The sequence below is a fragment of the Haematobia irritans genome, chromosome 4, assembly GCF_050003625.1.
Source record: "Haematobia irritans isolate KBUSLIRL chromosome 4, ASM5000362v1, whole genome shotgun sequence".
Taxonomy (NCBI): domain Eukaryota; kingdom Metazoa; phylum Arthropoda; class Insecta; order Diptera; family Muscidae; genus Haematobia; species Haematobia irritans.
This window is the reverse complement of record NC_134400.1, coordinates 116,145,236-116,169,771: the sequence shown is the minus strand read 5'-3', so window position 1 is coordinate 116,169,771 and position 24,536 is coordinate 116,145,236. Positions and strand designations below refer to the sequence as shown.

The 24,536-nt window shown below is 34.4% G+C and overlaps 1 protein-coding gene across 1 annotated transcript; it reads right to left on the bottom strand.

Annotated features, from left to right (window-relative positions):
• Positions 1–1,472: 1,472 nt before the first annotated feature.
• LOC142234039 (dynein axonemal intermediate chain 4) lies at positions 1,473–24,027 on the bottom strand. Its single transcript, XM_075305111.1, has 4 exons — positions 23,695–24,027; positions 22,239–23,635; positions 6,701–6,916; positions 1,473–1,767 (listed from the first exon to the last, which is right to left on the bottom strand). The coding sequence occupies exons 1-4, from the start codon at positions 23,875–23,877 to the stop codon at positions 1,569–1,571; spliced, it is 1,995 nt and encodes a 664-aa protein (XP_075161226.1). The 5' UTR covers positions 23,878–24,027; the 3' UTR covers positions 1,473–1,568.
• Between the last annotated feature and the right edge of the window lie 509 nt (positions 24,028–24,536).

Below are 24,536 nucleotides of genomic sequence, written 5' to 3'. Positions count from 1 at the left end.
AGAGCTATATCTAAATTTGAACCGATTTCGATGAAATTTTGCACATATAGTTAGTGCTATAGAAGATTACATTTAGCCAGCCTTGGTTACGATCGGTTGATAAATAAGGGTTTTACGGCAAATTTGGCAAAATCGGGCGATACATATATATGAGAGCTATATCTAAATCTGAACCGATTTTGATGAAATTGCGCACATACAGTTAGAGGTATAGAAGATTATATTTAGCCAACTTTGACGACTATCGGTTGATAAATAAGGGTTTTACGGCCAAATTTGACAAAATCGGGCGATACATATATATGGGAGCTATATCTAAATCTGAACCGATTTCGATTATTTTTGACACATATTGTCAGTACCATAAAAGATTAGAGTAAGCCAAGTTTGAGTAATATCGGTTAATAAATAAGGTTTTTATGGCCAAATTTGGGAAAATCGGGCGATACATATATATGGGAGCTATATCTAAATCTGAACCGATTTAGATGAAATTTTGCAGACTTCAAGAACGATGAAAAGGATTACTTTTTGCCAAATTTGGTGACGATCCGTTTGAAAACAAAGGTAACGTGACCCCATTTGTCGAAATCGGGCGATACATATATATGGAAGCTATATCTAAATGTGATCCGATTTCTTCCAAATTCAATAGCGTTCGTCCTTGTTCCCAAAAAACTCCCTGTACCAAATTTCATCAAAATCGGTTAATAATTGCGACCGGAATCCTGTGAACAACAAATACATGGACAGACGGACGGACGGACACCAAGCGCTATATCGACTCAGGAGGTGATTCTGAGTCGATCGGTATATATTTTATAGGGTCTAAAATCAATATTTCTGGTAGGCACATTTTTTGGCCGATCAAACTTATTATACCCAAACCACTATGTGGTTTAGGGTATAAAAATGAAATTAAGTACAAAACACGATCAGTTTTAAATGCGTTTAAAATGGTGTTAAATGCTAGTAAAAAACTGTTCACGGCTAACTATGCTATATATGCGCTGCAAACTATGCTATACTATATAAATATAACTTCTAACGATAATTGTCTACTGGTGACTACAACAGCTACGTAGCCCAGTGGATAGTGTGTTGGCTTACAAACTGTATGGTCCTCGGTTCAATTCTCCGTCCAGGCGAAAGGTAAAATTTAAAAAATTTATAAAATTTAATAATTTCTTCAACATTATTTGTATTACAGAAAAAGGTGCCAAGAACTAAAAACTTTAGAGGAAATGAAAATTATGTGAGGGAATGAGCACATTCTTCTTTGGGGAAAATTCTTCCAAGCATATAATATTTTTGGGCTCAAAATGCTTCCAAACATATAATATTTTCACATAAAAAAACATATTAATGTTTCGGCAGTGACCAATAATATATGTGCTTCCTGCAAAATATGTTTGGGACATATGTTAGAGAAGCGATTTTTTTTTTTTTGACGAGTAGGTATTAAAAAAATGTTGTACTATTTTATCCATGTGGATTAGGAGTGTGTTTATTAATTTAATTTAAGAATTATACTGCACTTAATAAATACGTTTCAATATTATTCGTGTTTATTTGTTAGGATAACCAAAATACCCCAAACTTTTAACATCACGCAAAAGCTCTTTATTATTTTCCAATATTTTATATATGGTTTTCTCCAAATGCTCGTACTGAAAATGGGGTGGAAATGGCATCTCTTCAAATTTCAAAATCTCCACATTGCCTCTGTCATTACCTACAGCTGCAGATCGGCCACAAAGAGTCAATCTGAAATTGAAAAGGTATTAAAATATTTGAATAAGGTATTTAAAACGAATTAAACTGATGAAAATCTAAAACTTCGGTTTTCTGTGTGTGATAAACAGCACTTACGGTAGAAGGCCAGTATTCTCGCAATTACTTTTTTTTTAATTATTAAAAGTATAAATGAAAACAATCAAAACCTACACTGAAACAAGTAAGGAAAGTGTAATGCCGGACGGGCCGACTATGTTATACCCTTTACCACTTTATAGCGCATCATTTATGATGCCATCTGAAGCCATCGAAATTTGTTGGGAGCTATATTTGAAAGATTTATATTCTCTTATATTAAAATCTTTACCGATTTGGACAAAATTTTGACCGTACCGTAAGCCACAGTTGGTAGAATTCTACCAAAAATGGTAGAATTTTTACTGTTTGGTAGATTAGTATAACTCTTCATTTTTTGGTAGATTTTGCAAATTATTCCTCTCCAACTAAGAGGTACTTCATAAATTTTCTATAGAAATAAAATGTTGACAAAATTTTCTAAAGAAATGAAATGTTGACAGAATGTTCAATAGAAATAAAATGTTGACAAAATTTTCTAAAGAAATAAAATGTTGACAAAATTTTCAATAGAAATAAAATTTTGAGGAAATTTTCTATAGAAATAAAATGTTGACAAAATTTTCTATAGCAATAAAATTTTGAGAAAATTTTCTATAGAAATAAAATTTTGAGGAAATTGAAAAAAAATGTTGATAAAATATTCTATAGAAATAAAATTTTGACAAAATTTTCTATAGAAATAAAATTTTGCAAATAAGATATATATATATATATATATATATATATATATATATATATATATATATATATATATATATATAATATATATATATATATATATATATATATATATATATATATATATATATATATCAGTATGCTTTGACATTTCATCATGAATAGACTTACGATCTGCCACAACGTCGAATTTTCAGTGAATGGGCCCTAGAAAAGTTGGCAGAAAATCCGCTTTTTTATCGACAAATTTTGTTCAGCGATGAGGCTCATTTCTGGTTGAATGGCTACGTAAATAAGCAAAATTGCCGCATTTGGAGTGAAGAGCAACCAGAAGCCGTTCAAGAACTGCCCATGCATCCCGAAAAATGCACTGTTTGGTGTGGTTTGTACGCTGGTGGAATCATTGGACCGTATTTTTTCAAAGATGCTGTTGGACGCAACGTTACGGTGAATGGCGATCGCTATCGTTCGATGCTAACAAACTTTTTGTTGCCAAAAATGGAAGAACTGAACTTGGTTGACATGTGGTTTCAACAAGATGGCGCTACATGCCACACAGCTCGCGATTCTATGGCCATTTTGAGGGAAAACTTCGGAGAACAATTCATCTCAAGAAATGGACCGGTAAGTTGGCCACCAAGATCATGCGATTTGACGCCTTTAGACTATTTTTTGTGGGGCTACGTCAAGTCTAAAGTCTACAGAAATAAGCCAGCAACTATTCCAGCTTTGGAAGACAACATTTCCGAAGAAATTCGGGCTATTCCGGCCGAAATGCTCGAAAAAGTTGCCCAAAATTGGACTTTCCGAATGGACCACCTAAGACGCAGCCGCGGTCAACATTTAAATGAAATTATCTTCAAAAAGTAAATGTCATGGACCAATCTAACGTTTCAAATAAAGAACCGATGAGATTTTGCAAATTTTATGCGTTTTTTTTTTAAAAAGTTATCAAGCTCTTAACAAATCACCCTTTATATATGCATCGTTTAGTATACCATCGTTTAGTATCCAAAGTTATACTCCCATATACGTGAAATTTCGCATAGATAGCAGAATTATTATTTATATATATATATATATATATATATATATATATATATATATATATATATATATATATTATATATATATATATATATATATATATATATATATATATATATATATATATATATATATAATATATATATATATATATATATATATATATATATATATATATATATATATATATATATATATATATATATATATATATATATATATATATAAATAATAATTCTGCTATCTATGCGAAATTTCACGTATATGGGAGTATAACTTTGGACCCCCTGGTCATATGAGTGCAAATCGGACGGAAGATATATATGGGAGCCATATCTAAATCTGAACGGATTTCAACCAAATTTGGCACAATTACCGATACTACTAAACGTACTCCTTGTGCGAAATTTGATGCAAATCACGGCAAAACCCTGGATTTTGAGGCCATATAAGTTCAAATCGGACGAAAGATATATATGGGAGCTATATCTAAATCTGAACCGATTTCAACCAAATTTGGCAAGCATAGCTACAATGCTCATTCTACTCCCTGTGCAAAATTTCAATTAAATCGGAGTAAAAGATTGGCCTCTGTGGTCATATGAGTGTAAATCGGGCGAAAGCTATATATGGGAGCTATATCTAAATCTGAACCGATTTCCACCAAATTTGACACGCATAGCTATAATGCTAATTCTACTCCCTGTGCAAAATTTCAACTAAATCGGAGCAAAAATTGGCCTCTGTGGACAAAGGAGTGTAAATCGGGCGAAAGCTATATATGGGAGCTATATCTAAATCTGAACCGATTTGGATGATATTTTGCAAGTTTTTCGAGACTCATAAAATATTGGGATGTACGGAATTTGAGGAAGATCGGTTGATATACACGCCAATTATGACCAGATCGGTGAAAAATATATATGGCAGCTATATCTAAATCTGAACCAATTTTTCCCAAAATCAATAGGGATCGTCTTTGAGCCGAAACAGGACCCCATACCAAATTTTAGGACAATCGAACTAAAACTGCGAGCTGTACTTTGCACACAAAAATACATCAACAGACAGACAGACGGACAGACAGACGGACATCGCTAAATCGACTCAGAATTTAATTCTAAGACGATCGGTATAATAAACGATGGGTCTCAGACTTTTCCTTCTTGGCGTTACATACATATGCACAAACTTATTATACCCTGTACCACAGTAGTGGTGAAGGGTATAAATATGGGAAACGTTTAAATCTGAAGCAATTTTAAGGAAACTTCGAAAAAGTTTATTTATGATTTATCGCTCGATATATATGTGTTAGAAGTTTAGGAAATTAGAGTCATTTTTACAACTTTTCGACTAATCAGTGGCGATTTAACACGGAAAATGTTGGTATTTTGACCATTTTTATCGAAATCAGAAAAACATATATATGGGAGCTATATCTAAATCTGAACCGATGTCAACCAAATTTGGCACGCATAGCTACAATGCTAATTCTACTCTCTTTGCAAAATTTCAACCAAATCGGAGTTAAAAATTGGTCTCTGTGGTCATATGAGTGTAAATCGGGCGAAAGCTATATATGGGAGATATATCTAAATCTGAACCGATTTCAACCATATTTGGCACACATAGCTACAATGCTAATTCTACTCCCTGTGCAAAATTTCAACTAAATCGGAGTTAAAAATTGACCTCTGTGGTCATATGAGTGTAAATCGGCCGAAAGCTATATATTGGAGCTATATCTAAATCTGAACCGATTTCAACCAAATTTGGCACGCATAGCTACAATGCTAATTCTACTCCCTGTGCAAAATTTCAACCAAATTGGGGTAAAACTCTGGCTTCTGGAACCGTATTAGTCCATATCGGGCGAAAGATATATATGGGAGCTATATATAAATCTGAACCGATTTCAATAAAATTTAGCACACTTGATTATAGTACTAATTGTTCTTCTTGTGCAAAATTTTAAGCAAATTAGGTTAAAACTCTGGCTTCTGGGGCCATATAAGTCCATATCGGGCGAAAGATATATATGGGAGCTATATCTAAATCTGAACCGATTTCTTCCAAAATCAATAGGGTTCTATTCTGAGCCAAAACACATACTTGTGCCAAATCGATTGGACTAAAACTGCGACCTAGACTTTGATTACAAAAATGTGTTCACGGGCAGACGGACAGACGGACATCGCTATATCGACTCAAGAGCCCACCCTGAGCATTTTTGCCAAAGACACCATGTGTCTATCTCGTCTCCTTCTGGGTGTTGCAAACATATGCACTAACGTATAATACCCTGTTCCACAGTGTGGAGCAGGGTATAAAAATTGTCTCCTTTAAAAATGTGAAGTAGTTGAGATGGTAACACAAATTTTGGCCTACATAGGGGTGAAGGGTATAATATAGTCGGCCCGCCCGACTTTAGACTTTACTTACTTGTTTAATTAAAAATTTAATAATTTTCAAGCACTGACTTAATTAACTTAATGCTTCTATCTTGATTAAAAAGTTAATTGTATCAATTAATTTATTAATTGAAAATTTTTTCAATTCATTTAACTTTTTAATTGGAAATATTTTGGTGATATTTTTTCTGTGAACGCTTCTAATAAATTCGGCTTTATTTGCTCTCAAAGAAAGGTCTTTGACTAAAATTTCGTTTCGAAGGAAAATATGCGAAATCGTCGAGTGGTGTAGTCAAAGATTATTTTGTGTTACTTCGTGTGAATAAGTATCTCTCTACAAAAAATTCGACTTTCGAAACATATGACAAAGTAGATAGAAATTTCATGGACATAACATTACAGAAAACCGTTTAACCGATGGTCAAAAACCGGTTTTCGTGGCTAACCGAAAATGCCAATGTTTTCACTATCCGGCTTGAGTAATTGAATCCGATTAACCTGTGTCGGTTTTGAACACCCTAATTTTGACCTAGCCAAACAATGTAGCAGTTGTTACATTTGTTCAGACTGCCATTCTTTGCAGACTTTTCTCCACACATGTTGGTATTTCTTCTTGATAAATGAATATGATGTTTTATGTATGGATGTGTATGGATGTGTATGTATAGTGTAGTTAAAATAATTACTTCATTATGGTGTAGAAAGCTGTCTGATCAATCCTTGTCGAAGACGCTGGCTGCAGAATACTTCGTTTTAAGTCCCAAACATCAACAGCGTCCCGATGGAGAGCTACTATTATCGATGAATGGACAGTACTCCAACAAGCTGCATAGACAGGACTCATATGATATTTAAGAGTTACCAATGGCTTGAAGATACCCATCAACCAAATTCGTATGCACCTGAAATATTGATAAATTCAATTATTGGGATGATATTTCTACTTTTCAATTTCAATCCAATTTTTCAATTCGTCTTTATGGCTAATTAATTTCTTATTATAATTACAATGTATGGATGAGATTTTATCTTTTGGATTTTTCATCAGAGCTTTTAACAATATGTTTTTAGCTAAAGGGTGATTCTTTTGAGGTTAGGATTTTCATGCATTAGTATTTGACAGATCACGTGGGATTTCAGACATGGTGTCAAAGAGAAAGATGCTCAGTATGCTTTGACATTTCATCATGAATAGACTTACTAACGAGCAACGCTTGCAAATCATTGAATTTTATTACCAAAATCAGTGTTCGGTTCGAAATGTGTTTCGCGCTTTACGTCCGATTTATGGTCTACATAATCGACCAAGTGAGCAAACAATTAATGCGATTGTGACCAAGTTTCGCACTCAGTTTACTTTATTGGACATTAAACCAACCACACGAATGCGTACAGTGCGTACAGAAGAGAATATTGCGTCTGTTTCTGAGAGTGTTGCTGAAGACCGTGAAATGTCGATTCGTCGCCGTTCGCAGCAATTGGGTTTGTGTTATTGGACCACATGGAAGATTTTACGCAAAGATCTTGGTGTAAAACCGTATAAAATACAGCTCGTGCAAGAACTGAAGCCGAACGATCTGCCACAACGTCGAATTTTCAGTGAATGGGCCCTAGAAAAGTTGGCAGAAAATCCGCTTTTTTATCGACAAATTTTGTTCAGCGATGAGGCTCATTTCTGGTTGAATGGCTACGTAAATAAGCAAAATTGCCGCATTTGGAGTGAAGAGCAACCAGAAGCCGTTCAAGAACTGCCCATGCATCCCGAAAAATGCACTGTTTGGTGTGGTTTGTACGCTGGTGGAATCATTGGACCGTATTTTTTCAAAGATGCTGTTGGACGCAACGTTACGGTGAATGGCGATCGCTATCGTTCGATGCTAACAAACTTTTTGTTGCCAAAAATGGAAGAACTGAACTTGGTTGACATGTGGTTTCAACAAGATGGCGCTACATGCCACACAGCTCGCGATTCTATGGCCATTTTGAGGGAAAACTTCGGAGAACAATTCATCTCAAGAAATGGACCGGTAAGTTGGCCACCAAGATCATGCGATTTGACGCCTTTAGACTATTTTTTGTGGGGCTACGTCAAGTCTAAAGTCTACAGAAATAAGCCAGCAACTATTCCAGCTTTGGAAGACAACATTTCCGAAGAAATTCGGGCTATTCCGGGCGAAATGCTCGAAAAAGTTGCCCAAAATTGGACTTTCCGAATGGACCACCTAAGACGCAGCCGCGGTCAACATTTAAATGAAATTATCTTCAAAAAGTAAATGTCATGGACCAATCTAACGTTTCAAATAAAGAAAGAAAAAAAAGTTATCAAGCTCTTAACAAATCACCCTTTATATTTATCTATATATGTATTATCAAAGGGAAAAATTAGGATAAAACCTTTATATACATTTTCAAAAACAATTCAAATATTTTGGCTATACAGGGATATTCAGGTAATTGGAATTAAGCATAACAAGAAATTCTTCAAATTTCATGTATCCTGTTTCGTTGCGGAGTAGAGATGTAGAAATGTATAGTATCTCAAATGCTTATTATTTATCATCTTTAGGCATTTATTTTGAAGAACTTGCAACTTTTTCAAGTTGCTCTGCACCAAATTGGACAAGCGTATGTGATAGTAGGTCTAATTACACTTTTGAATAGCATATTTTTATTTTCGTGATTGAGATACGAGTTTCTGTGGAGCAGTGGCCACAAGGCAGTGTTAGTTTTGAGCGCCTTTTGGCGGATATCATCAATGTGCACTGAAAAAAATATTGTCGTGAGGTCAAGGATTTCATGTCTTTAAAATACGAATGCAAATTTTGCTTAGCATAGAAGACGCATTTCTCTAATATAAAGTTGTTTTCCTTGTCCAAAAGTCGATTAACTTTTCAAAGAAGTCGCATTGTCCTTATAATTAAGAGATTTCACTTAAAAATGGATATCATAACATGAAAGAAAAAATGTTTGGGCTAAGGTCAACTTGACTTTAATAATTCAGAAAAATCCTTCAAATTTAATGAAATTGTCTTTAAATTTGTTGCCTTTTTGCATCTTGACTACAAAGCAAAAAATCATTCAAATATAGGACATGATTTTCAACACTTTATTTTAAAGACGTTTTTTACTTGAAACAAATCATATTTCTACAGTAAGTTTAGTCTTAATTTAGAAAATAAAGTTGTCGTTAACTCGTTTTTAAAGGACTTTGATAGCATATGAAGAAAAAAAGCTGCAAAAGCGAAAAATAAAAATTTGCTTCCTAGAAGCAAGTACACAAACCCCAAATTTAAAGGAGAATTGTGTCTTAAGAGTATCCTTACTTGTATTCCCCGCTTCTTTGGCTCGGAATCAATACCAACATTTTTAAAGTGAAGACAAAATCTTTGGAACCGAGCATGCTTTTTTTTCAGTGTGATTACCAAATGTGAGTTTTTTTTATCAAGTGTGACGCCAAGATATTTCACACTACCAGATATAGCCATTCTCTCATTACCAAAGTTTAGGCAACGATTGGGTAGATGTTTGGGAGATTTATTAAAAGGAACTATAATTGCCTGGGCTTTGGCTGGATTGATTTTTATTTTCCACTTAGTAAGGAATTTGTTGCATGCTGTTAATCCTTTTTCCATCATTTTTAGCAAGGCTTTCGTAAGCTTGCTGGAGGTGATTAAAGCCGTGTCGTTCGCGTAGTAAACCGTTTTAACATAAGATGATGTTTTAAAATCGGATGTGAAAATGGAAAACAGTAACGGTGACAGTACAGACCTTGGGACTTTTATTGCGTTTAATTAAATTAGTTATTCGGTGAACTTGGTTGACAGCGCTGTGCTCTTTTCTGAAACCAAACTGAACGGCAGAAATCAAAGCATTGTCGGTGGAATAATCATAAAGGGTGATACGGTCAAAATTTGGTCAATATAAACTTGACGTATTTCTTTCAATTTTGCATTTAAAAAACCTGAACACCCTCATTTTGAAGATGTGTGTGTGTAGAATGTTGTTCCTATTTTGATTTTGGAATTCACTCTTCAGTTGTCAAAATGCCGTCCAAGCAAGAAGAGCAGCGTATCAAAATTTTGCTCGCGCATAGCGAAAATCCGAGCTACTCGCACGCAAAGCTGACGAAATCGCTAAAAGTTGCCAAATCAACCGTTACAAATGTAATTAAAGCGCGATCCCGGAGGCTGTACACGACGATGCTGACGAAGTTTGACTGCGTGGTAATGGACGACGAAACCTACGTCAAAGCCGACTACAAGCAGCTTCCGGGACAGGAGTTTTATACGGCAAAAGGAAGGGGAAAGGTAGCAGATATTTTCAAGCACATAAAACTGTCAAAGTTCGCACAGAAATATCTGGTTTGACAAGCCATCTGTACCTGTGGCTTGAAAAGCAGCATTTTCATAGCTTCCGCGACTGTCAACCAAGAATAAACGTCTGCTGCCTTTCCTGAAGAAACACGGTTGTTCCGGACTGTTTTGGCCTGATTTGGCATCTTGCCATTACGGTACAAAGGCCATGGAGTGGTACGCCGCCAACAACGTACAGGTGGTTCCCAAGGACAAGAACCCTCCCAACACGCCAGAGCTCCGCCCAATTGAGAAACACTGGGCTATTGTCAAGCGGAACCTAAAGAAGACCAAAAAAACTGCTAAGGACGAGCAGCAGTTCAAGGCAAACTGGATTTCTGCGGCGAAGAAGGTGGACAAGGTGGCTGTACAAAATCTGATGGCAGGTGTCAAGCGTGAGGCCCGGCAATTCGGATTTGGAAAAGCGAAAGCCTAACTGAATATTTTTCCTGAATTTTATACTAATTGAACTTGAAAAAGAAATGTAATTTGATTTTTTAAATAAACGATTTCACCGATTTACACGCGATTTCCCTTGACCAAATTTTGACCGTATCACCCTTTAGAGTCTAGAATGAATCACGTTCTCGTAGATTTTAAACAAGTTGCTTAATAGGCTAATTGACCTATAACTTGAGTCATCCGATTTAGGTTTATTGGGTTTATGAATAGTGCTTACCTTAGCAACCTTATAGCTTTCAGGGAAATAATTTAGCCGAACGTTTCAACTGTTGATTATGTTTACAATCACTTTAAGAGCCTTTTCAGGTAATTTTTTAATCAGCACATTGGAAATACCATCGAATCCGTGGGATTTTGAGGACTTTAGTGTAGAAATAATTTCGCGAATTTCTGCTAGTGAAGTTGGAATAATCGAATCTACATCCGGTTTTTCACTTTTGAACTTGTTAAGCAATGAATATACCGTTTTATCTATTGAATGTTTAAAATGTGAAGCAGCGTTGCCAGACTTATTTCACCAAAAACCGCTTGATTTGCCAAAACAAGCTAAAAAAAAGTTCTAAAAATAGCTAGAAAAAGGCTAATTTTTTTTTGTATCAAAAGCTACATGTTTGATTGAAATTTAGCAAACTTAAAGGCTTCATTTCACTTAAAATGCATATTATTTTAATTGCATTCATTTTAATTCTACTTCGGTGAGACTATAACAATATTTAAATCATATTAGCTCTGTTTGCGTACTCGATACATTTCGATTACTATCACAAATTTTTACTGGTAGTCCTTCGTTTACATTTCACAGTAAAAACAATTCAAATTTCAATTTTTTTAAGTTTAGGGTGGATTTGTCAATTTTTTGGGGGTGGTCACGAATTAAAGTCCTTTTCGCTCTAGGACGCTTAGTTTAGGAGATATGAGCAAAAGAAGTTTTTCATATAAAAATTTAAATTTTTTTTAGGTTTTGGGTGGATTTTTAAATTTTTTGGGAGTGGTCACGAATTAAAGTCCTTTTCGCTCTAGGACACTTAGTTTAGGAGATATGAGCAAAAGAAGTTTTTCATATAAAAATTTAAATTTTTTTAGGTTTTGGGTGGATTTTTCAATTTTTTGAGTGGTCACGAATTAAAGTCCTTTTCGCTCTACGACGCTTAGTTTAGGAGACATGAGCAAAAGAAGGTTTTGGGTGGATTTTTCAATTTTTTGGGGGTGGTCACGAATTAAAGTCCTTTTCGCTCTAGGACGCTTAGTTTAGGAGATATGAGCAAAAGAAGTTTTTCATATAAAAATTTAATTTTTTTAGGTTTTGGGTGGATTTTTCAATTTTTTGAGTGGTCACGAATTAAAGTCCTTTTCGCTCTAGGACGCTTAGTTTAGGAGATATGAGCAAAAGAAGTGTTTCATATAAAAATTTCAATTTTTTTAGGTTTTGGGTGGATTTTTAAATTTTTTTGGGGTGGTCACGAATTAAAGTCCTTTTCGCTCTAGGACGCTTAGTTTAGTAAAAACTTGCAATTAGTTTTGTAAAAACTTGCAATTATCAGCTGGTTAATCGTGAACAAATCTAATTGCACTAGAATTAGAAAATATAAATATCTTTCGTTTTAATTGGTTTAAAACCGCTGAATTAATGATAGCACGCACAGAAAAAACATGTTTGGACATGGTTGCCCCATCCATTTAATGTTTATCTAGAGTAGGTAATTGTCGCGAAAACCATGTATTTTGTCTTTGCAAGAATAACTTTCGAGCGGGAAAATCATGTACCTGACCATTCAATTTGTTTACTTTTTTGCAAAGAAAGAAGTATTTTGATAGGTTACGTATAGACATGTCTAGAACCCTTACATGGCCATAAAGACCATGTACATTGTTTTCGTGACCATTTAATTTTTTAATTTTGTTGCAGCGAAAAGGATTTTATAAAAACATTGAGCAGGTACACACGATGTTCATTTTGCGCGTCAGTCGTGTGTTGATTGTCTCTTGGAATGGACGGAGAATATGGAATTACTGTGTTTTGTGATAATTTATTTATTCAGAAGTGGCACGTGGTTTTATGTGAACACAAAAAAGGAAAGTGTAATTGAACAAATTTCCCTGTTTTTGTTCTGCATTTTGATATATGGTATAATTTATTTTTATTTGCAGTTACATGATGTCTGCGTTGGTACATTTGATGGGCACGAAGTAAATATGGAATGATTACTTATTGTTGAAATTGAACCAAAATAGAGTGTGTAAAAATATATGATGTTTGCTTGCACGACATTATAAATACAAATAAATAAATAAATAAACAATGAATTAGTTTATAAATGAATAAAAACAAACAAATAAAGTTAATTTTGTGTTTTCTTTTCTCAAGTGGCGTCCTTTTTTCGACGATGAAAAAAGTTTTTTCATAAAGATCAAAACATTTTAGGTTGTGACCATGTTCTTTTAACTGGAAGAAAAACATTTGTGACGAATACCAAACACTTTAGATCGTGACCATTGTCTTTTAATGAAAACAAAATTCTTTTTATCAATATAATAATATTTTAGATGAGGACAATTTTATTTTTCTTAGAACCATGTTCATTGAGCCAACATAGTTGCAGGTGAAAATGTTACATGGTCGCCGCAAAAATAGCTCCTATCATATTATTTTGCTCTTCGAATATGATTGTGACAATCATGTTTCTTCTCTGCGTGAAATTCGTGAACGTGTACACTTCTATCTTGCTATTTATACTGAATAACTTTTATTGGAACATTACCTAAACAAACCAATTGTTGTCCAATTTTCGTAAAAGTAAATCCATTCCATTAACCCTCTAATGCCCTAATTTTTATACCCTCCACCATAGGATGGGGGTATATTAACTTTGTCATTCCGTTTGTAACACATCGAAATATTGCTCTAAGACCCCATAAAGTATATATATTCTGGGTCGTGGTGAAATTCTGAGTCGATCTAAGCATGTCCGTCCGTCCGTCCGTCTGTCCGGCTGTCCGTCCGTCTGTGGAAATCACGCTAACTTCCGAACGAAACAAGCTATCGACTTGAAACTTGGCACAAGTAGTTGTTATTGCTGTAGGTCGGATGGTATTGAAAATCGGCCATATCGGACCACGTTTACGTATAGCCCCCATATAAACCGATCCCCAAATTTGGCTTGGGGAGCCTCCCGGAGCAGCAAAATTCATCCGATCCGGTAGAAATTTGGTACCTGATGTTAGTATATGGCCTCTAACAACCATGCAAAAATTGGTCCATATCGGTCCATAATTATATGTGGTACCTGTACTAAATTTCAATTGGATCGGATGAATTTTGCTCCTCCAAGAGGCTCCGGAGTTCAAATCTGGGGATCGGTTTATATGGGAGCTATATATAATTATGAACCGATATGGACCAATTTTTGCATGGTTGTTAGAGGCCGTATACTAACATCAGGTACCAAACAGCGTTACCGTTGTGCCACTTTGGTGGCAAATTTGCCACTTTTCTTGGGCGGTGCCACTTTTGCGCCACTTTTTGTTTGTGCCACTAAATGTGATACTATTTACGATTTTGTGCCACTTTTCCAATAATTTGTGCCACTTTTTCAAAAGTTTAAATATTATGGGTAGTTATCACCATAGATGTGTTATTAAGAAAATTTAATATTGTGCACCAACAGCCTTCGCTCATTAATTCTTATTACGTGAACAGTTACGATTCAACTTATTTGGTAAACCGTACTTTGAATATGACAAATTTATTGTGGCATGAAATATCAGGATAAATATGAAAATGTTTGTATTACGACCGCAGGAAATAATTGATGATGGATCCCATAAGGACCCAGTTAGAAAAAATACAATCGCCTTTGGACAGATTGTTCCAATTCTACTATATTCCTCAAAATGAATGCTGGAACAGTGGACAGTATTGAAGCATTACCTCATTAGAGAAAAATTGGAAGAAATGTCCTAAGATATTAGAGAAAGTATATGTTAAAGATCCAAAATGCACTTTCAAATACCAAAGATTTATCTTAAATTTTTAGTTTATATTATCAAAAGTATGAATACCGTTAACAAAACATTCCAAAGCGAATCCTCCTAAACGTGAGTACTATGTTCGGTTTTCGAGTTGAAAATCACTTTATTTTCGCGATTACTTTTCCTGAAATAATCAAAATTATAAATGATTGAGTTAATTTATCTGCTTTATATTGAACTGTTTTAGTAAAGTAACCGCAAAAATTTCAACTCGAAAATCGAACATAGTGCTTACCTTAAATTGTTTATTAAATATATTTAACAAAAATATTCTATTACAAATATACATAAATTTTGTAAGAAAGTTTGTAAAAACGTGATTTAGCAGATATCGACTATAAAAATTCTTTGTATATTAAAAACATTAAAACAATATAGATAGGTCACAAAACGACATCACAATCCGAAAGTTGTGGACAAATTTTACCATGAATTGACATAAATGACAAAAAACTGAAAAAAAGGGGTTCCGCATTACTTAAAAACCAATGATGATATAAATTATTTTGATATCGTTAATAAATTTAAAGATATAATTGAAAGGCCTGATTATTTTATAGACGCTTAAAAAATAATTTTAAATAGGATTTGTTGACCAATTTGTATGAATTCGCAAAATATATTTTAACTTGACCTCATAGCAGTATTTATTTCTTAAGTTTTTTTTTTTGTATAAGTTAATAAAAAGAACGTGCCACTTTTTGTGCCACTTTTCAAAAATAATTGTTCCCCTTTTTTCGACGTTTGCCACTTTTTGTGCCACTTTTTGAAAATTCCCAACGGTAACGCTGGTACCAAATTTCAACAGGATCGGATGAATTTTGCCCCTCCAAGAGGCTCCGGAGGTCAAATCTGGGGATCGGTTTATATGGGGGCTATACCGTCTACTAAGGGTCTCTAACACCCATGCAAAAATTGGTCCATGTCGGTCCATAATTATATATAGCCCCCATATAAACCGATCCCCAGATTTGACCTCCGGAGCCTCTTGGAGGGGAAAAATTCATCCGATCCGGTTGAAATGTGGCACCTGATGTTAGTATACGGCCTCTAACAACCATGCAAAAATTGGTCCATATCGGTCCATAATTATATATAGCCCCCATATAAACCGATCCCCAGATTTGACCTCCGGAGCCTCTTGGAGGGGCAAAATTCATCCGATCCTGTTGAAATTTGGTACCTGATGTTAGTATACGGCCTCTAACAACCATGCAAAAATTGGTCCATATCGGTTCATAATTATATATAGCTCCCATATAAACCGATCCCCAGATTTGAACTCCGGAGCCTCTTGGAGGAGCAAAATTCATCCGATCCAATTGAAATTTAGTACGTGGTGTTAGTATATAGTCTCTAACAACCATGCAAAAATTGGTCCATATCGGTTCATAATTATATATAGCTCCCATATAAACAGATCCCTAGATTTGACCTCAGGAGCCTCTTGGAGGAGCGAAATTCATCCGATCCAGTTGAAATTTGGTACATGGTGTTAGTATATGGTATCTAACAACCATGCAAAAATTGGTCCATAATTATATATAGCAAAAGTCATCCGATGCGGTTGAAATTTGGTACATTTCGTCAATATATGGCCTCTAACAGCCATGTAAAAATTGGTCAATATCGGTCTTTAGTTATATATAGCCGATGACTTTTTACACAAAAATTGGTCCATATCGCCAAAAATAATCTACCAAAACTTTATTTCCATAGAAAATTTTGTCAAATTTTATTACTATAGAAAGTTGTGTCAAAATTTCATTTCTATAGAAAGTTTTGTCAAACGTTTATTTCTATAGAAATGTTTGTCAAAATTTTATTTCCATAGAAAGTTTTGTCAAAATTTTATTTTTATAGAAAATTTTGTAAAAAATTTATTTCTGTAGAAAATTTTGTCAACATTTTATTTCTATACAAAATTTTGTCAACATTTTACTTCCATAGAAAATTTTGTCAACATTTTATTTCTATAGAAAATTTTGTCAAGTTTTTATTTCTATAGAAAATTTTGTCAAAATTTTATTTCTATAGAAAATTTTGTCAAGTTTTCATTTCTATAGAAAATTTTGTCAAACTATATTATATACGTATTTAATAGGCCTTTTTTTGTTTAATATATACCCCGTATGGGCTAACTTACAATTTAGAAGACAGTGTTAAAAAGTTTTACGATACCTTGCCATCGGCAAGTGTTATCGCAACCCAAGTAATTCGATTGTGGACGACAGCCTTTAGTAGAAGTTCCTACGCAATCCATGGTGGAGGGTACATAAGATTCGGCCTGGCCGAACTTACGGCCGTATATACTTGTTTCTTACAAAGATTTTGTACACTAATGATTTTGCTATTGATTCCGAATTGGAATTAATTCGTTTTTTTTCAGCTTTTTCTTCATGAGCTATCAAAGAGCTTTAAAAACGGGCTAACAACAATTTAAATTTCCAAATTCAGACTCGACTTCAAGTAGAAATTATTTTATGTATACGTTTTTAAAATAAAGTGTTGAAAACATCTTCTATTTTTGAATGCTTTTTGGTTTGTGGTCAAGATACAAAAGCTCCACAAATTTAAAGACTTTTTCTTTAATTTTAACAAGTTGGCTGATAAGTCCCCGGTCTAACAAAGAAAAACACATTTTTTTTGTCAAAATTCGTTTTTATTATTCAACTTATTTTATTATTCCTTTCAAGAGCGATACAATGATTATAACGACCTTCCAATTTTTTAATACCATTTTAGTAGTTCTTCTTCGGTTTTGCCTCAAAATAGGCCTCAGTTTCGGCGATCACCTCTTCATTACAGCCAAATTTTTTCCCTGCGAGCATCCTTTTGAGGTCTGAGAACAATAAAAAGTCGCTGGGGGCCAGATCTGGACAATACGGTAGGTGGGGAAGCAATTCGAAGTCCAATTCATGAATTTTTGCCATCGTTCTCAATGACTTGTGGCACGGTGCGTTGTCTTGGTGGAACAACACTTTTTTCTTCTTCATATGGGGCCGTTTTGCAGCGATTTCGACCTTCAAACGCTCCAATAACGCCATATAATAGCCACTGTTGATGGTTTTTCCCTTCTCAAGATAATCGATAAAAATTATTCCATGCGCATCCCAAAAAACAGAGACCATTACTTTGCCAGCGGACTTTTGAGTCTTTCCACGCTTCGGAGACGGTTCACCGGTCGCTGTTCACTCAGCCGACTGTCGATTGGACTCAGGAGTGTAGTGTTGGAGCCATGTTTCATCCATTGTCACATATCGACGGAAAACCTCGGGTGTATTACGAGTTAACAGCTGCAAACACCGCTCAGAATCATCACAATTCACAAATGCTACTATAACCAAAATTCGCGTTCGTATTTTAAGGACATGAACTCTTTGGCCTCACGACAATATTTTTTCAGCGTACAAAGCAATTCACATCTAGAATATTATAATAACATAAAAAGGATAAACGAGTCAAATGCTAATATTAATATAATAGCTTTGAAATATGTGGAAAACCTTATTCTGGCAACAAGGCTTGGATAGAAAATGCCGTTTTATCCATATTTCAATAGAAACATGTCGAAAATAAAAAAAAAATACAAAAATAGCTAAAACGGTCATGAAAAAAGCCAGAAAAAAGCTAAATTCATTTTTTCCCCGCTAAACGACTTCAAAAAAAGCCAAATCTAGAGGGAAAATAGCTAAATTGGCGGCGCTGATGTGAAGTGATGCCGTTGGATTTAGCCAAGGTTTCTGCAAGTAACTCAACCTTTTCGATATCAGTTACTATTTTATTATTGCAATGGTTTAATTGAGGATTTTTGTTAAAAAGTTCGACCGCTCTTTATTACGTTCAAGTTTTATCTTCTGGTCAATTTTTTTGCTTAATAATTTAACACATTGTTCATAGCGAATTTGTCTGGTCTTCTACTTAATGAAATACAAAATATTTTTTCTTAATTCCAAAAAAACTTTAAACCAAAGATGCTGAATCCTCAAAATAAGTCTTAGCCTATATTTGAAGCGTTTTCATCTTAAATCTAAAGTTTCAATATTTCAGTTAATTTAAGATTGATTTCTTTAAATAAAAAAGGTGTTTCTTTAATTTAAAGAAAATTTGCCTTAGTTCAAAGACATGCAACTTTAACGGAGGGACGCAAATTTCAATGATTCGTGTCCTAAATTTTAAGAAAAAATTTAAAACAAAAATGTCCCCTACTGAAAGACAGTAATGATGGTTCAATATCAGGGATATTTTGCCGACATCTAATGACAATATATCTCCAATAATGTACGAAAAGGAATATGATCAATTCCTAGAGCAAAATATTATTTTTGGATGGGGAGAAAACAAAATTTTTGTCCCAAAAATGTAGTTCTCTCGCTAAACATAACATTTTTGTAGAAATCAGATACATAATGTCATCGCTCAAAAAGCTACAAGGTTATCGGAGCTCGATCACCGACCATAGCACCGGAGGAAAGAAATCTCCACGTAGATCAGTGGTGTTTGCAAGTACAGCCGCCTGAATTCCTACCTATGTTATCAGTAATTGATAGAAGCGTAACTATCTAAAACCAAGAGAGCTAAACCTACCCGACTCTCCACCAGATAACTCTGGACACATCCCACATTAGTCATAGAGTTTCTTGATTTGGATACATGCTGAGGTACCAAAGCACAAAACAACAACAATAACCCAACAAAAAAATTGACAACTGTTCCACAAACATTCCCAGGAAAAAAAAGCGTTGCCAAAAAAGTAGTGAAAATGTTTTTTTTTTTTGATCCGGAAGTGGTGCAAAGTTGGCACATGGGCTTTTCATAGGAAGTCGTTGCACTGAATTTGCATCACTTCTTAAGGAGTAATCCAAATTCAGTGTTTTGGATGTGAATTAAAATATATTGTGATATTTTGTCAAATAAAAAATTGTTATATTTTTTATGATTTTTAATGCATTGTAACCCTTGTCTGAAACGTTTCACCTCAAGTATTTTCGACAATTTGCAATTTTTCTAGAATGTATTTTTCAGCAAAATGTAATTGAAACTTGAAAAAAAAAATAATTTGTAACATTTTATTAACATAATTCTTACTCTTTTTTTAACCTATTTGAAATAATAAAAGTTATAATTTTAAAGATATGAGAAAAGCGAGCGCATTCCGGGATCCTCCACAAATTTTTTCCACTTCCGATGAAGTTCTTTTGGAAAATTCCAAGAAAATACGCTATTTAGCCGTTTAAAGTGACAAATTTGGACAAATGTAAAAATGTCGTAGGAAATAAAATCAATAAAAAGTAAAAAAAAAACTATAGGGCTTTGCCCAAATAATTTGACAAACATTCTTTCCCTCTGTTGGTTAAGCTACACTTGTAAACAACAACCATGATTAAAGAAAGAAACCAACAATAACACAACAAAACGAATGAAAAAAAGAGGAAACACGCTCAAAATAAACCCATCCAACTGCACTCAAATCGATGATTTGATGGTGGCAAAGAAAAAGCGAAATGTTTGTATGAATTTATTTCGGCATAAGCCGGCTATCATAAACCTTTTTTTGGAAGGTTCAAGTGTGGTTCACCTTGGGTTTATTGAACTGCTTGAATTTATTCTGATAATTGGTTGATAGTTTCGCTGCAAGTAGAGGATGCTGATGAGTAATGTGGTAATTCCGAAACGTGCGTCCATCCAACCATCTTGCAGTCTATAGGGCTTTGCCCAAATAAATTTGACAAACATTCTTTTCCTCTGTTGGTTAAGCTACACTTGTAGTTTAGTCAATGCATGCTTTTAAGCTGAAATCAAAAATAACAACAATAATTAAAGAAAAAAACCAACAATAACAAACAAAAATAAAATTTTGACAAAATTTTCTATAGAAATAAATTTTTGACAAAATTTTCTATAGAAATATAAAATTTTTGGGGGCTATATATAATATAGATCGATACGGACCAATTTTACCATGGTTGTTATCGGCCATACACTAGCGAAATGTACCAAATTTCAACCGGATCGGATGAATTTTGATCCTCCAAGAGGCTCCGCAGGTCAAATCTTGGGATCGGTTTATATAAGGGCTATATATAATTATGGATCGATATGGACCAATTCTGCCATGGTTATTAGATACCATATACTAACACCACGTACGAAATTTCAACCGAATCGGATGAAATTTGCTTCTCTTAGAGGCTCCGCAAGCCAAATCTGGGGATCGGTTTATATGGGGGCTATATATAATTATTTACCGATGTGGACCAATTTGAGCATTGTTGTTAGAGACTATATACTAACACCATGTTCCAAATTTCAGCCGGATCGGATGAAATTTGCTTCTCTTAGAGGCTCCGCAAGCCAAATCTGGGAATCGGTTTATATGGGGGCTATATATAATTAGGAACCGATGTGGACCAATTCTTGCATTGTTGTTAGAGACCGGATCGGATGAAATTTGCTTCTCTTAGAGGCTCCGTAAGCCAAATCTGGAGGTCCGTTTATTTGGGGGCTATGTAAAAGTGATCCGATATGGCCCATTTGCAATACTATCCGACCTAAATCAATACCAACTACTTATGCGATAGCTTGTTTCGTTCGGAAGATAGCGTGATTTCAACAGACGGACGGACATGCTTAGATCGACTCAGAATTTCACCACGACCCAGAATATATACTTTCTGGGGTCTGAGAGCAATATTTCGATGTGTTACAAACGGAATGACAAAGTTAATATACCCCCATCCTATGGTGAAGGGTATAAAAACAACGTTTAACATAATAATATTTTTTAAAAAAATATTTGACATTTGAATCTGCGTTCCTCAGTTTTTGTTTATAATAATAAAGAAAATCTCGAAAAGTAGTTACAATGTTATGCCTTGGTGTCATATTACGATCATTTTGGTTTGTGGCTGAGTGTATTAAGGCATTCTGCTATGGTGTCAGTAAAGCCAGGTTCAACACCAACAATCGATCAGAGCGACAATTTTTTTAAATTGAAAAAAAAAATAAAGAAAATAATGGTTTAAAATATTGAAAATATTGAAAAAAAAATAAAAAGTGAAATTCGTGGATTTTTTTATTTTTTAAATTTCTTCATTGAAATGAACTTCCAAGGAACAACATCTAAAATAATGCAAGGGATCAAAAACGGTGTACTTCCATCCTATGATAAGCTTATGTAAAATTCATTGCAGATGGTCAGTGATCCAAGTCTACTACTACACTACTTTTGGGATCAAAAATTGGGTATGTAAACTTCTTTATTGGAAGCTCTTTTCTTGCTGGAAAGTTTCCGTATAATTTTTGTTTTTTCTTATTCGAGACACAATTTAACTCGCCAATTTATCCTCACAACATTTGCTAAATTTTTAGAAATGCTTACCAATCATTGCCACAGGTTAGAAACAATTTCGGAGACCATGGTGAAAATTCCATGTAATTGATACCAGCCTCATGCAACTGCAAAACGTGCAACTGTTGATTTGGATAATTCGTGGAGCACTTGTGCATACATCCTTCATCCGTAAGCACATAGTAGACATCTTTCTGTTGAGCATCAAGACAAAGGTGTACGGCATGAGGATGGCGATTAGCTTCCAATAAACTAGGTTTGAAATCGAAAAATAAGCCTTCAGCATTTCCATCAACACGATCTAATTTCATTAAAGCCAATCCCAGGAGATATGGGCTGTTTATAAGGGTATAACGGGTAATGGAACCATCCCTAGACAAAGCCAATAGAGGTTCGATGTCAAAGAGTTTAGTTTCACTGACACTATGTGGTATCCACTTCAAACACGCTATAGGTTCACTGCTGGATGAGGTTAGGCGCTGGGACATTGCTATTTGTGGTCTTTGTATGTTACTGATGTCATAGACATAAACGGAGCCATTGTAGAGTCCAACGGCCAGCAGTTGAGGAGCAAATGGTGAAAATTCGACACACTGGACAGGAGCATTAAAATAATAGGTTCTCTCCGGATTCACAGGATTCTTAATGTTCCAAATACAAACACACCCACGTTGTGGTATGGAGGCACATACTGATCCAAATGTCCCATAAGCAACAGCTAATATATCACCATGACTAGGACACCAACTAAGATCGGATATGGCCTTACTGTCACCATCTTGTGGGTTTATAGAAAACGTCCAAAGAAGGTCAACGCGATAGCTGTAGCGTACCTCAAAGGCCAAAGGATCTGGTAGGGTCATATTACGAAATCTTCTCTGGGGCAATTCGTAATTATTTCCAGCCAAAATGCGCATGGTCAACATCAAAGCCAGATTGAATTGGGGAGTCCTATTGATGTCCGCAAATTGATCAACACCGCCCACTTTGTAGGTGGTAACCTGGATTTTCTTTTTCCCATCAACATCAACACTTTGTGTTGTTTGTTCCAAGTCCTTATAGGTATCGAACATTTCGAAATTTGATACATATGAACCCACATTGTCCTTGGCAATTGAATCCGTGTTAACTGCACGTGTCTTGGTTAGCACAACCGATGTTTGTGTCTCCACCGGAAAACATGTACGTTTACGGCCTTGTCCCTCAGTTAGGTATTCATAATGTTCATTATCCTCCTGCACCAAGCGACCTTCTTCAGTATTTTTCAGTACCGTGCTACTACGCTGTTCGAATAAAACAATGTCCGATGTTTTCTTCAGAGTTATCTTAATGAATGGATTCATACGCTGTATAGGGTTTCGTGTTGCACTACGTAATTGACATCCAATGTCAGGCCTTATTTCCACCTTCATTTTACTCTCCTTAATCTAAAAGCGAATTCAATCTGTTAGAAATCTCTGAGAAAAATAATAGAACAACATCCTACCCCATTTTCAATATCATCCAAATTTGTTCTAATTGAGCCGAGCCCCTTTTGCGGCGGAATCATTGGATCATCTTGTTCTTCGCTTCTTACTGATTCTTGACTCTCTAAAGTTTCATGTTTATTAATTTTAATATTTAATTTTTCAAATTTCTCCCTTAAATAGTCTTCCGGATTCAAAGGCATTGTGGCTACAAGTGTCTCTTGAAATACCGACAGCAGTTGGCTACCTTGGTTGCATTGTCCTATAATTGTTTGTAGCAAACTTAGCAACGGTTCAGTTGTTATCTATACAACGGGCTTACAAACACGGTTGCCACAGTTGGTAGAATTCTACCAAAAATGTAAAATATTCCTCTTCAACTAAGAGGTACTTCATAAATTTTCTATAGATTTTTTTTCAAAATTTTTTATAGAAAAAAAATATTGACAAAAATTTCTATAGATATGAAATTTTGACAAAATTTTGTATAGAAATAAAATTTTGACAAAATTTTTTATAGAAATAAAATTTTCTTTAGAAATAAAATTTTGACAAAATTTTCTATATAAATAAAAATCTGGCAAATCCTTCTATGGAAATAAAATGTTGACAAAATTTTCTATAGAAATAAAATTTTGACAAAATTTTCTACAGAAATAAAATTGTAACAAAATTTTCTATAGAAATAAAATGACAAAAATTTCTATAGAAATACAATTTTGACAAAATTTTTTATAGAAATAAAATGTTGACAATATTTGCTATAGAAATAAATGTTGACAAAATTTTCTAAAAAAATAATAAATGTTGACAAAATTTTCTATAGAAAAAAAAATTTGACATCATTTTCTATAGAAGTACA